Below are 15,509 nucleotides of genomic sequence, written 5' to 3'. Positions count from 1 at the left end.
AGAATTATGCAAAAGAGGTTAGGTACCGGATGCAAAAGTCACATGCAATAGCCAAAGAATTAATTATCAAACATACAATCCGTAACAAGACTTTGTATGATAGACACTCGCGTCCAGTAGATATTAAAGAAAACGATCTCGTTCTAGTACAAAAAGAACCCCGAATTGAACATGAAAATATATATCAGGGTCCTCACGTTGTAACTAAAGTAGATGGTGTTAATATTACTATTTTCGATAAAGAAAAAGATAAAGTAAAAACAATCCACAAATATAGAGTTCAAAAAGTTAGTTGAAACTTTCATCTCAACTAATTATTATTTCAACATATAACAACAACATGTATATGAATTTCTCAAGTCAAGCAAACAAACAAAAAAATGTGTAAAATGAAATATTCACTAAATAGAAATTATTCACCAAATGAACACAATCCATTCATTTATATAAACGCAATATTATAAATACTAGAGAAAAATGCTTTAAATGTACTTTCGTTTATTTATAAGAAATAAAATTGTAATAACTAAATTACAATACTTTAAACTACAAAAGAAAATGTTACTTAAGACTACAAAATTTTTAATGAACAAATATTGTACTATAAAATACTTTCAAATAAAACATTAAAATGTATAGTTAAATACTTCTGAAAACAAAAAAAATATTCAATATAAGACTAATTTAATTTCTTCCAATTCAAATTAGTTTAGCCTAATACTCATTACCATTAAGTAATTTTATATAATGTATATTTAGTTAGCACGTTATGGAGTATGCATTTCCAAATTGCTATGGACGAACGAATAAAAGGGGGGAAAGAAAATTAATATAAAATATTCGTTCCTCCAAAGCAATTTGACATACTATGTGGAAAAAAGATTTTACAAGTCTGATCACCTTGTAAAACTTCTTTTCCCATAGGCGGTTGGTGTAATGGCACTACACGCGATGTGGTAACATCTTACATGGCAACACTTATGTTGCCCAAAATAATAAAATTACATCGCGTGTGTTGTCACCACTGCCGAGCTTACGATCCACATTCGTTCTAGAAGGTGTATCGTAGCTCGGCTTCCAAGAAGCCAGATTCATTCGGAAAACGCAATTTAAACCTGACGGTCATAGAAATAAACTAGAACTGAAAAATTAATTGAAAAAAAAATAAAAGTCTTTTTAAAAAACGAAAAGTAGTTTACCGCGTGTGTATAATTTAAACTCAAAGTGAAGCGGCAAAAAAAAAGTAAGAGCTGGAGTGTTGCAGATTTGCAGGTCTGCCGTTTTTCCTTGCAGATTAAAAGGGTGCATCATCAAGTTTATCTGAGTGTATTTTGGTGTACCAAATCGTACGCTATGCTTGCTTTTGTAAGACGTAACTGTTCAGCTTTCTCGGATCCATACACGCTCAAGATGCTATATACTTCATTAGTAAGATCTCGGATTGATTACGCAGCCCTCATTTGGAGACCGTTTCACGTAACCCATATTAACCGTATAGAGCGAATCCAAAAAATATTTATTAAGTTTGCACTCCGTTCTTTAAACTTTACTGATCCTATACCTCCCTACGAATCCCGTTGTCAACTTTTATCCCTGAAAACTTTACAGTCCAGGTCTTCCTTTCTCTCTTGCAGCTTTGTGTATAACCTGATAAATTATACAGTTGACTGCACTGCCCTACTGGAGAAACTAAATTTCTTTATTCCTGCGCGGAATCTCCGACACGTCCCTCTGTTTTACACTGAGTTTCGTAAATTTGATTACCTGAAATTTGCTCCCATACCAAGAACTCTATCTGAATTAAATAATATTCCTAACTTCGACCCGTCCCTGTCGCCTGGAGCTGTCCGGAGCCTACTGTGTAATTATTTTAACTAATTACTTTAACTAGTTCCTAAGCAATTCTTTTCTGTAGTCAGTAAGAAATTAATTGTTTCATATGACTTAAAAATAAATAAATAATTAACCTACACGAAAGAGAAAATTGATAATGGACTGCTAATCGAATTAACGTGTGAAAATTGATTCCATGCGTGTGGACGGACGGACATTGAACGATGGGCGGGGTAGAATGAAGGCGTAGGCGACACGCGGCTTATAGTTCGCGGTCGACAACGATTCTGGCCACTTACGACCATGGTAGGGAGGGAAAATGATCGTCGGCCATATAACACCAGTGGCAGCAAGAGCCTTTGAATGGGGTCGAGGTAGGGGTGGGGGAATAATTAAGGGTGGGTATGTGGTGTCCCTATCAAACAGAAGAGGGGTACGAGTTTTTGTATGGTGCGGTTCCATGCAGCGGTGGTCACAGCAACCCACAGTCCGACGAGCTAGCTCGTGCTAAAAGCAAGCGTACCCCGCAGCGAACCGAGCATTAGGGTGGATGCGGGCGCAGAGTGAGAACGTCTTCGCGTTGAAAGGAAGGAGGTGTGGCATCTGGCAACCCGCACGTAACAAAATGTGTGAGGTAGAAAAAGACAAAACCATTTCTATAATAAATCAGAACTGCCAACCTTTTAATGCAATCCAAACCCCTTATTCTAGAACCCGAATTTTCGTAATTCGTAATTCCTAGCTGCAACCTTTGCCGAAACATGTGCAGCATTGCCAGCTATCAGTTGTTTTTCAAAGATAGCTGAATGAAGGAAAGCAAAGTGGAAAGGAATTAAAAAAACACTCATCATGAGCTGGTTTATTGTAAAATTGGTTAGTTTTACATATTTTGAGGAAAATTATGGATTCTGATGTATTTGCAATTATAGCAGCAGAGTAAGCGGGCGCTATGGCAATGGATTTATAAAGTTATGCGGAGCTGTCGGGCATAGTAAACATGGGCGCATCTATGTCAGCTTCTGGTTGAATGCCTGAAGCTCTGGTTCTCAATCCAGTTAATGCAATAACAGCTTCTTCCAAGCCATAGAAAACATGAACTTTGTTAGCTCCACCACCTGTTACGCAAAAAAGCTTACTCGTTCGTTTTTAGGCAAGCCATTGTTACGAATTTCGAAAGTTCGAAAATACGATTCGGATTGCAGCATACTATTTCTACGATTCGTAGCAAAATCCGAATACGAAAGAGTTACAGAATAGGGGTGAGAGTTTGTATGAAGTAGAGAAAGAAGAAAGTATTTATATAAATAACTAGAAGTTTTTAACCAAGGATCGAAATATACTCAGCGCTGCATTTCCAAATTGTACCAAAAAGGTCTATGTGGTAGTGGTGGCAAACTATCGATGGCACTATCGATAGTATCGATGGGACATCTGGGACATCACTATCGCAACTTTCGATGGCGACCACTATCGGCCATATTTGAAGTTTGATACTATCGAGGAACTGCCATATCTATGTATGATTTTTATGCACCATAATACTAGATATCGCGTTTCAAACGCGTTTGTGTGAAATATTTTATAAGTAATACTCGTACGGATAGTGTAAATAAGGACAAATATCTAACTCATAATGTAAAGGGTAACGTGTTTTTTATAGATATGTTTATATTGCACTTGTTTCATTATATGTAATAGCTTTCTTTTTGTGTTCTTCCGAAAGTGAAGAAGAACGTGACGGCAAAAGAGCAAAGCCCAAAATATCTTCGGTATATTTGAATATTTTTCTTTTGTTTCTTTAAAGCTTATTAAATTTTTATAAAAGCCCAGATTACCGTCTAGCGAAAACCATGTAAAGCTAAATTTCAAACTTTGTGCAACAATTCATAAAATGCCTCACAGTTTCACCGAAATTTCACACTTTGGAATCAGAATTTTGAGAAAAATGTTTGGTGTGCAATTTTATAGTCCATTAGATTTTAGTATAATAAACAGTGTCACGCGTTTTCTTCGTTTCATTCGTTTTTTAAGTGGAAGGAAACGCGTGACACTGTTAGCAAAAAAATTTTCAAAAATCAACGAGATTCTTTAGCAACTTGAAACCTGCAATTTATTATATTATTTTTATTTAAAGAAATTAGTTAATATTACCTTCAAACGTAAAATTTACATGCCATTTTGTTACACTCAAATTAAAAAAAATCGTTCACACTATCGAGACTATCAATGGCAGCGCACTATCGAAAAAAATGACTATCGGCACAATCGATAGTGACCGAAAAAAGTATCATCAACTATCGATAGTCTTCACTATCGATAGTTTGCCACCACTACTATGTGGTGTCAATGTGCTTTCTGGTTTTAAATTGTACGAAAAAAGCACAATTGTGGCAACTTTATCATCACTGCCACATAATCAGATATCCTGATAACCAGGCAAGTGTGAACAACCTCTATTTATTTTATAAAAATCAAGTTTTCGGCTCATAAATTTTTATAAATATAAACCTGAGAAATTTAGCGTTATTATATAGTAAAATATCGTAGAATTTGTATCTTTCGAGAATACCAATACATGGGAGGTCAGCGTGAAAATTGTCCGTTGTCAAAAAGTTGCAAAGAATTTTTGAATGTGGTTAACAGTAATGAATGTACTAGGTTTGGAAGAAATCGGTTAGGCGCGTACATAATTCATGATAAGTGGATTTGACCACGACCATTTAAAAAAACTTATTAAATACCAAAATTTGTGTTTATAGTTCACTCTATATGGGGCGTTCTATACCAAAACGGACGGGGCTCACACTTTATGTGTTTGATTTGTTTCAAATTTTTAGGGTTGATGCACAAACATAAATAATAAATAAATATGAAATTTGAGCTTGATTAATACGTTTTTAAAAACTTCACAGCATAAAACCAAAACAAATAGATTTAATAGTTTTCCAAATATCTCGAGAACGAGGTGAGGAAAAAAATTGAAAAAAAAATCACACATACACACATTATAAATCTCTATGAAAATATATATAAAAAAATTTTTTACATACAAATTTTTTGTTAAAAAAATAGTTTTTGAAAATATGCCTAAAAAAAGTGAAAAAAGTTATAATTAGCATTGCGCAATATTTAAATATAGTATTATGGGGTGCACTCTACAATACTATGGGCTGTGCATTTTTTTTACACCGAAGTTGAATAAAATGAGTATACTACAAACTTACAAATTTTTAAATTTTTTTTTGTAATTTTTTTGAGTATGCATTGTTGTAGCGCATTAAATTTTAGTACAACGAGGTTTTTAAGCTATTGCGTTAATTTTAAATATTTTTTATGCTGGCGGCTTTTTGGACTTTTTTCTTATGGAAGAAAATGCGCAAACCCGTTTTGAAAGACAATTTAAAAAAATTAACGACCATTTTGCAATCGCTTAAAATTTGCACTTAAGTATACTAAAATTTAATATTTTTAATTTAATTTAATAATTTGTAAATTTGTGATGTACTCATTTTACTCAACTTAAGTGTAAAAAAATGCATAACTCAAATTATTGCAGAGTAATACATAATACTGTACTTAAATATTTCGCAATACTCAGAGCTATCATTGTGCCTTTTTTTTGTGATGGCATATTTTCAAACACTAATTTTTAATCAAAAAATTTGTATGTGAAAAATTTTCCAAGAAAAATAAATTTTAAAAATATTTATTTTGATAAAGAATTTTGGTGTGTGTATGTGTGATTTTTTTTTCAAATATTTATCTCGCCCCGTTCTCAAGATATATGGGAAACTATTAAGACGATTTGTAAAGTTTTTAAAAGGGCTTTAATCAAGCTCCAATTTCATATTTATTTATTATTTATGTTTGTGCATCAATCCTAAAAAAAATTTAAACAAACCAAACACATGAATTGTTTTAGTATGGAACGCCCCATATATAAATTTTTATTAATTTGGCAGCAGTAGTTACTTAAATGTCGCAGTTTTCATTTCAAAAATACCGTTATATGGAAGGCAAGTGCAGATTTGATCCGACTTTACCCATTTTCAATACCAACCTAGCCTAGGCAAAGGGTAACAAGTGTAGAATTTTACTGCGAAATGTCATTTAGTTTCCGAGAAAACGAGTTTTGACCGTTGCTCCATAAAAGCTGAACCACTGTGCAATGTAGGATAACAATAAGGGTATCATATAAAAGAAAAAATTCTGTAGAATTATGACAGAATACATTTTTTATGCATGGGTACGAATGGGTATAGAAAGTGTCCTTTAAAAATGTTGTCCTAAATAGCCTTCTTTAATCTGATGTTGGAGAAGATAATAAGGGCTGCAGAACTGAACCGCTCAGAAAAAATTTACTACAAGAGCGTGTAATTGCTGGCTTATGCCGATGACATCGACATCATCGGTAACAAAAACCGCGAAGTCTGTTCTGCCTTTTCCAAGTTGGATAGGGAAGCAAAGCGCATGGGTCTGGTGGTAAACGAGGACAAGACGAAGTATCTCCTGTCATCAAACAAACAGTCAGCAGATTCGCGCCTTGGCACCCATGTCACTGTTGACAGTTACAATTTCGAGAAAGTAGAGAATTTCGTTTACTTGGGAACCAGCATTAACACCGATAATAATGTCAGCATTGAAATCCAACGTAGAATCACTCTTGCCAACAAGTGCTACTTCGGACTGAGTAGGCAATTCAAGAGTAAAGTCCTCTCTCGACGTACGAAAACCACGCTCTATAAGTCACTCATCATGCCCGTGCTGGTATATGGCGCAGAAGCATGGACAATGACAACATCCGATGAGGCGGCTCTTGGGGTGTTTGAGAGAAAGATTTTGCGGAAGATTTACGGTCCTTTGCGCGTTGGCGACGGCGAGTACCGCAGACGATGGAACGATGAGCTATATGAGCTTTACAACGATATGGACATAGTGCAGCGAATTAAAATACAGCGGCTCCGCTGGCTTGGTCATGTCGTTCGAATGGACACCGACGCTCCAGCTCTGAAAGTATTCAACTCGGAACCCGCTGGTGGTAGCAGAGGAAGAGGGAGGCCCCCACTGCGATGGAAAGATCAGGTGGAGAAGGACTTGGCTTCACTTGGCGTTTCCAATTGGCGTCAGTTGGCACAGAGGAGAAACGACTGGCGTGCTTTGCTGAACTCGGCCAAAATCGCTTAGGCGGTTACAGCGCCAAAAAAGAAGAAGAAGAAGAAATAGCCTTGAAAATTTTCAATATATTTTTTTTTGTTTTAGGACTAATATACGCACGACCTCATCATCTAAATTCGTCCTGCAAACTATATTAACTAAAAATGAGTAAAGTTATTAAAAGCGCATTTTCAATACTTATTCGTCCCTGTAAACCAAAAAATTTTAATGTTTTTTAAACTCTACCGAATTTCCCCCCTCATTTGATATAGTTACGCCACTGCAACAATGTGATGCAGGTTGGCGCTGCAATTACAATGAACATAGCTATATGTACTTACTCTAATCTCCCCTCGATTTGAGAGTGAAAATATCTAAATGCTGCTGTTGCATGTTCATTCAAAACGGACGGATCAATAGAGCTAACGAAATCATTGATGAAATTGTTAGATGCGCTTTTGTAAATTAGTCGGTTCTTTAGCATATTTTCCAATCCAAGGAATATAGGTAACCACTCATAGTAGCTTATATGTTGATATTGTGCAATATTTATTTTACGTGCCTCCTGAAATAGTGTCCGATCGTTGTAATGCGGATTCAGTTTAGCCAAAGTATCAGCGATGCGATTGTGCTCTCGCAGTAAAATGGTATGTAAAATGGCTAATCCGGGATTCTGATTTACCCGAATGTCACCAGCTTGATAGCACACCTCACCGGCCGGGGCGGCATCGCAATCACCAGTGGCATTTCGGGATGGGGGAAGGTATTCACCCCCACTTCGTTGATCCACTAACATTCGGCCGCCCTCAAAAGACCGTATCTCACTATTTTGCTGTATAGAATTTCCGTAAACAAGTGAGAGATCGGCATAAGATGATACAGCACTCAATTGCTCTGCTGGACCATTATTATATAAACAATTAATGTCACGGTCTGTTAGAGTTCGCACAAAGTCTAGGCATTCTGTACCCACTTGGGAGTAGGCGGGATCGTTAGGTGGTATCACAATAGGATAACATGTTGAATGTGCTTCATTCGTGGCAATAAGGCGACCGTCATCAGTACAGCAACGTGTTGGATGTTTCCCTTATTGATTGTAAAACGAATAGTTTGAAGCAACGAACTATTTATGATAACATTCTTAATAGGCTCAATACTTACTGGCTTGGGTTCCACCAGCCTGCATGCTCATGTCATGTGTTAATATTTGACCCCACTGCATGTTGACTAATGTAAATTGTGGATCCGGAACATCCAGTTCCCCAAAAACGACTAGTGAAATAAGTCTTGCATTCGGCAACTCTTCGCCTGTTATTGATCGAGACGGCGACGAAATGCCATCCCCGTACTTCGATGATAGCAAGCGTCCGTATCTAGAAAAATATAATAGCTATTAGAGATTGAAATATGCATTTATACGGGTGACTTCCAAACAAATTGCTATATTTGCTATTGCTAATCAAAGCGATTTCATACCAGGTGGTGTTAATTGAACAGCTGATTTGATTTTTTTTATTCGCCTTACATCAAGAATTTTTTCATTACAAATTGCGAATCTAACAATAATTATGAAAATTCTAAAAACTAAAAGTTTGTGATTTTCTTTGCCACTGCTTGGAAATCGTTTATTTTTTCAAATTAAATATATTGAGTGCAAAATTACAATTGGTGAAATATATCGCTCGTGCTAGTACACTGAGGGAAAAAAATTTTAGAATTAAAAAAAAAACGTGCTAAATTTATAAAAATACGCATATGAAAGAGCACCAACCCAACTCGTTTTAAATTTGAGTATGTACGTTATAAAATATGTCGTTGCGAAGTGCACAGATGCTTTTTCGTTATACGAAATAAAAATTAAGAAGAAAAAAATTGAATTTTATGTTCCGTCTGATGGTAATTATACCCAGCCGCTCTTGGCAGCAACCAATTGTATCAAGCGTCGTTGCACACTCAGCTACAGCCATACATGTAAATGTGTTTTCAAATGTTGAGTTTGAATCAACATCACAGCGCGCGATTAGTGCATGATGTCGTACCATGTATGTACATATGTATGTATGTATGTGTTGTCACCGCTTTGCATGCTTTGTATACATATATGCTTTCGTGCAGTGAAAATTAATTAATTAATTTGAATATTTCCATTATACGTAGTGTATGTATAATGAAAAAATTCATTTTGTTAAGACTTTTCACTTGATTTAAAAACGAACATTTTTAAACGGTAATCAAATAAACTTTTTTTATTTTTACAACGCGTTTTTTTTTCTCAGTGTATGGCCGCGGCAAAATTGTCTCTTATGGACTTCTTTTTCAGTCGGGTATAACCTCTGTGGAGTAGTAGGTTTTGAGCTAGTTCGTTAGGGTTCTCCTGGAGTTTCCGGAGATACCCTTAGGCCTTGTTTTATGCGGTACTTGCATTCCTCAGAAAGCTGCATAAAAATGTTATTTACTTTCATACAAAAACAGGGGATGCGTTCCAGAATTTTCAAAAACCGCATAAATTCAGATACTCCATGTAAAAAATAAAAAATAAAAAACAGCATAAAAATCCAGTGAGTCAATATTAAGCAACAAAAAAAACAATTTATTTCTTCTCTTCTACACTTGTTATTCCATGTAAAACTTTTGTTCTGCCACAATAAATACATGAATTATGTAAGAATATTTACAAAGACAAATTATTTATCAGAAGCATTGTCTCTTACACACTGATGAAACTAATAAAACCTCTCTAAGAAGCAAAATCGCTACAGCAAAAAAATGGTTTTAAAACCCGCATAAATTCAAATCCGCTTAAAAAACAACGCATAAAAAGAGACCTGATAGTATTTTACTTAGTCTTTTCACTTCACCCATAACTATTGGCATGAGTAGATCCTTCTGGAAGTTAGCATTTCTAACGTAACACGGGCGTCCAGTAATCAATCGGAGGACTTTAGACTGTACAGACGAAATAAGTATAGTGTTCAAACTAAGAAGGGGAATTAATCCAAGTACACATTTTTTTTTTTGGAAATTAATGCATTCTTTTACATGTCGGACACCAAATTTGCGGAGATCTTTCGCTTGATAAATGCAGAGAGAGCGCCCCCCCCCCCCCCAGGTCACCTATCCCATATAAGCAATTTCCCTTCCTAGCGAGAACAACGGATTTCAGGTACTTGACTGCCAGCTTCGCGTTGTATCCGTCGACAGCATTGCTCAATTTAAAGTTCCTCCGATACACAATCTGTCACTCTCGATGTTCAATTGGACGAGATCTGGTGTTGTACGCTCGCTGTCCCTTCCTATGCGGCTCGCCTAGTCCCTTTATCAGCTTGTCCCTTATTAACGCAAGTCGATCTGGCATAGATAAAATCTCTGCTTGGGTTTCACCCAGTGAGCCTACTCTTCGGAGTATATCGTACGCATTCCCATATTGGATCATGGTCTGCCCAAATACGGCTTTATATGGTTCCATATCAATCGCTTCGTGAATTGCGCTACGCAGCGCGAAAGCCGCTTCAGAGACGTACAATTACGATGATCTCCCCCAGTCAAATACGTTCGAATTATGGTAAGCAGGGATCGGTTCACCCGCACCGATGCATTGGCCTGCGAAACGTAAGGCGAGGTCTTGACATGTTTAACACCATACTCTTGTAAAAACTTTGCAAAGTATTCGGACGTAAATTGTCGGCCGTTGTCAGAGTGAATGACTTCCGGAACACCGAAAACGTGGAATATATCCCTTTCCAGATATTTCGTCACCTCCTGCGCTGTGGCGTGCCGCACAGTCTTAAAAAGGACAAATTTTGACAGATGATCTACTACCACGAAGACGTAAGCATTTCCCGAGCGGGAACGCGAATCGCCAGCAGCTATGTACGGAAGCGAAAACTAGGTCAACGACCGGAGTACATAATACTGTTGTACATTTTTTTACAAAAAGACGATGCAATAAGTAAAGAGAGAGGAGTCAAGAACGCACATATGTACAAAGGGGAAATACAAGGAAGGCGACATACATAAGAGAGACGGGAAGGGAGATACACTCACGCAGATATACATAGTGACCCGCAACTGAGGACCGTTGGAAAACACCAAACGAGAGCTTCCAAATGCTTTTGGCATAGATCGCGCTGCGCTCGCGGGCTCTCGTTTGCTTTTCTTTGGTTTTTATACCCGAACGCACTTGTGCACAAGGGTATTATAACTTTGTTCACATAACGGTTGTTTGTAACAGGCAAAACGAATCGAGATAGATATAGACAAATGTATACATAAATGATCAAAATGAAAAGAGAAATCGATTAAGCGGTGACTGTCTGTCCGTCCGTCCGTCCGTCCGTCTGTGCACACGATAACGCGAGTAAAAATTGAGATATCCTAACGAAACTTGGTACGTGCACTTCTTTCGGGCGTAGGACGGATGGTATTGAAAATGGGACAAAATCGGACAATAACCACGCCTACCTCCCATATAACGGTAATTTTCCGAAATACAAAAACTGCGATATTTTAGTAACTACTGAAGAGTATTCACTCAAAATTGATATTTACAATAATTTTTAGACGAAAAATAAGAATATTATACATTTTTGGAAAATGGGCGTAGCCACGCCCACTTATGGATACATGTGTATATCTTGGTAACCGCTGCACAAATTTCTTCCAAACTTGGCACAGTTGTTAGCCTTGCTACAGCATACCAAATTTAAAATCGGACAATAACCACGCCTACCTCCCATATAACGGTAATTTGGAGAAATACGAAATCTTCGATAAATCAATAAATATTAAAGCTAATTTACTCAAAATTGATGCTTGCAACAATTCTTTACCAAGAAATACGTTTATGATAAAATTTTGGAAAATGGGTGTGGCACCGCCCACTTATGATCACATATATGTATCTCGGTAACCGTTCTACCAATTTGTACCAAACTCGGTATGATTATTGTGCTTGCCCCATGGAAGCAAAACGTTGAAAATTATTGGAATCAGATTCAAATTACGACCACTTTTCATATAACGGCAAATTTCAGAAATGCTTGAAACTTCAATATTTCGAAATTTAAGGACGCTAATTTATTAAAAATTTATACACAGCGGCTTACCATGTAGCGGTACCTGCGCCGGGTATTTAATGTTCGGCTCCGCCCGAACTTAGACTTTCTTACTTGTTTTATTTTGCTACTTTTGGTTTTTCGGTGATAAGAAATGAAAGGGATGCTACTTTACTTCACGCCGATATTAATAATCTTAATCTTTGGTGCATAAAAGCACGCCTTTCTTTAAATATTAAAAAGTGCTTTAAAGTAACTTTTGCAAAAATTCATAGTGCTTTATCAACGAGTTATACAATCGCGGAGTCTTTGCTAGAATCTGTCGCCGAGGCCAAAGATCTTGGCGTCATTTTTACTTCAAATTTTTCTTTTACTAGGCATTTTAATATTGTGATTTCTAAATCCTTCTCTGTTTTTGGTTTCGTGAGGCGGAACTGTGTACAATTCTCTGATCCCTATACTATTAAATTACTACACTCATCTTTTGTTCGTCCCATTTTGGAATATGCTACATTTATTTGGAGGCCATTCCACAAAACTTTCATAAATAGATTAGAACGTGTCCAAAAGGTGTTTCTTAAGTTCGCATTGCGGTCCTTAAACTTTTCGTATCCTATGCCACCGTACAGTAGTCGTTTGCTTTCGCCTAACCTTAAGTCATTGGAAACGAGGCGTTCTGTATCTCCCTGACTTTTGATTTTAATATTATTAATGGTAGTGTTGATTGTCCTTTTCTCTTAGGTCGCATAAATTTCAACATCCCTCAGCGAGTCTTGCGTCACTTTTTGCAGTTCTATTGTGAAATCCACTTAACTGAATACGCGCGAAACGCCCCCTTGGTACGTACCTTAAATGAGTTTAATTTGAAATCGAATTCTATCTCACTTGATTTCTCTTACCCAAGAAATTAATTTATTAATCTTTTGTATTCTTCCTTTTGATTCTTGTATCTAGTTTAATCAATAGTTTTAGTGTCCTGCATATATTAATTTTGTAACTAGTCTGTATGAAACCACCGTTTCATAGACGAATAAATAAATAAATAAACATTTGTTATATATAGTCTAAAGTTTCTTCTACCGGGAGAGAATTTTCTTTTGCTTGCTTCTGAGTTTGTCTGTAATTTTGCTTTTATTTGGAATTTGCTTTGTTTTAGTTTATTTAGGCATTTTTCTTTACTATTTTTGCATGAAATTTAACGAGTTTGTAGTAATATTAAGTACATGGATTTCTTTAATACCTTGATTTTTTTTTCATATGTATGTATTTACAAGTTTGGTAGAGTTACTATTTTTTTTTTTTTTTTTTTATATGCTTTCGCATAAAAAGTAGACGTTAGTGACAACTACATTTTGAGGTTAGGTTTGTTTTTTGTATCGATTTTGTTGGCTTACCACGCTGAGTCGGGGACATGGAGTTTTTTTGAGTAATTCAATTCCGGCGATTTTACCTCTCGCCCTCCAGTTTATTATATAAGATGCGTTTGCCGAATTCTTGAGAGGAAAAAAAACTCTTAATTCCGCGGATATATATTTCGAATTATCAGCAGCTATCCAAATGCAAAGCAGGCAATGTTCTCATTTCATTGAGGCTGTGAATTGGAATATGATATGTATGCATGTATGGTGAGTTGACAAACTCGTTTTTGACAACAATTTTTCAGCGACCTTTCCTACGGATGCTGGCGCCTTCATCAGAGGAGAGTGTGGTGAGTTGTAGTTCCGATTTTTGCTTATTATTTTTATTCCATCATATACGTAAATATAGACATTTATACATACTTTTATGTACTGCACGCCAATATATGCTTCTGAGTACATACTTGGGTTGTTTTGGTAGATTAAGCACAGCAGAGGCAATACCATTAAGATAGCATCCTTAATAATACTTTTGAATTCACTTGGTTTATATTTTTTAACCGACTTCCAAAAAAGGAAGAGGTTATCAGTTCGTCGGAATATTTTTTTTTTTTTTTTATGTATGTTACCGCATAACTTTGTACCACGTAACCGATTTCGAGGTGGTCCCATATTAATCTGGTTGAGAACCGATCAGTGGATCATGAGATATATATATTTTTTTTTTTATATGGGAGTTGAAGTCGGTTTTTTTTTGCTAAAAATTACTAGTTTATTATTATATTACTAGTAAATTAAGATACTTTTTCTTGAAATAGCCTTTATTTATTGCATTTATGATCGCTTAGTGGAATAGGTAGATTATAAGGTGTAAAAACGATTGTTAAATAAATATTGTGCATTAAGAAGCATGCAGTGAACATTTCGTGTTAAGTTATTTGGGGATAATGAGCGGCTGAGTCTCTTTTTTCAGCTTGGTATGTTTGTTACACTAGTGCCATAAGAGGGGAAGTGGATACAGGGAAAGACAATGGGAAACTAACTTGGATATGACAGGACACTAGACCAGACGGACAGAAGTCGGGCTATGGGGGCTTCACGAAGGTATGGAGTCGAGGTGAAGTCCATAGCTACTTCGCAGTTAAGTAGATGGGGAGGGCTGACTCCGGCCTGACAGGACGGTTCTTCTACTTTCTCTTCGCCTTTTTAAGGCACAACAAATAAGCCTAATATTCGTGTCTATTATTCGTTCCGTGTCCGAACTTCGTCTATGATAACATTACAATGCTGGATGATTTGCATACATATTTATGTCGTACTGTGTGCCGTCCAATGCAATGCTGTTTGTATGATTTTTCGTTTACACTTACTGTTCCTTCATTTGTTTATATTTTTATGTCCATTTCGTCTCGTTGTTTGGTTTGTTAATCTTTTGTGTTTTGCGCACATTAGTCTACCAGGCGCAGCCGAATGTGTAAGTTGTGTTTATATGTATATAGTATGTTGATAGTCTTTTATGCAATTTTTGTAATTAAGATATTTATTGCAGTCCTGATGATGATTTCAGACTGAAGTCGAAATATAGAGGAATTAAAAACAACAAAAAACAGATTGTTTTATTTCAACCCGGCCTTGAGCGCAAAAAAATCAACAGAATCTTCAATTAACGGCCAAATATAAATAAACAATGTTAAAACGGAGGGCACCCCAAGACGACCAAGACACAGCAATGGGCTACAGAAACATCAAAAGAGGATATAACATCAAAGCCAGAAAGTGCATCAAGAACTACCAACATTCTATAAAACGGATCACACAGCTATCGGAATCAACGAAATTCCTGGAGAGGTGCAGAAGAAATGGAGTAACTCCAAATTTTATCAACAACGCTACCAAAAACATCTTGTACACCATCAGCGACAACACCAACAACAACCAAATGTCGGCGACAATTTCTAACGCTGTAACTGCTTATATCGACAAGACAAAAGCCAAACTTTTAAATCTCCTCATTAAAATTAAATACGAACTTCTGCGGCAAAAAGAAAGAGAGGTAAATATGTTAAAAACAAGAATAAAACAAAACCTCAACTCACATGACTGTAATGCA

At 36.3% G+C, this 15,509-nt stretch overlaps 1 protein-coding gene across 1 annotated transcript in view; it reads right to left on the bottom strand.

Annotated features, from left to right (window-relative positions):
* LOC118735196 (peroxidase) overlaps positions 1 to 15,509 on the bottom strand; it is a 583,871-nt gene that overhangs the window by 441,424 nt on the left and 126,938 nt on the right. The window contains exons 3-4 of the mRNA XM_036464843.1: positions 8,149 to 8,360; positions 7,329 to 8,073 (exon numbers count right to left, since the gene is read on the bottom strand). Of these exons, the coding sequence (XP_036320736.1) occupies positions 7,329 to 8,073; positions 8,149 to 8,360 (957 nt within the window). The remainder of the gene's footprint in view (positions 1 to 7,328; positions 8,074 to 8,148; positions 8,361 to 15,509) is intronic.

The sequence above is a fragment of the Rhagoletis pomonella genome, unplaced genomic scaffold (genome assembly GCF_013731165.1).
Source record: "Rhagoletis pomonella isolate Grant_MI unplaced genomic scaffold, Rhpom_1.0 Rhpom_scaffold_00001, whole genome shotgun sequence".
In the NCBI taxonomy this organism is placed as follows: Eukaryota; Metazoa; Arthropoda; class Insecta; order Diptera; family Tephritidae; genus Rhagoletis; species Rhagoletis pomonella.
Note: the sequence above shows the minus strand (reverse complement) of the source record. Positions and strands in the feature narration are given on the sequence as shown.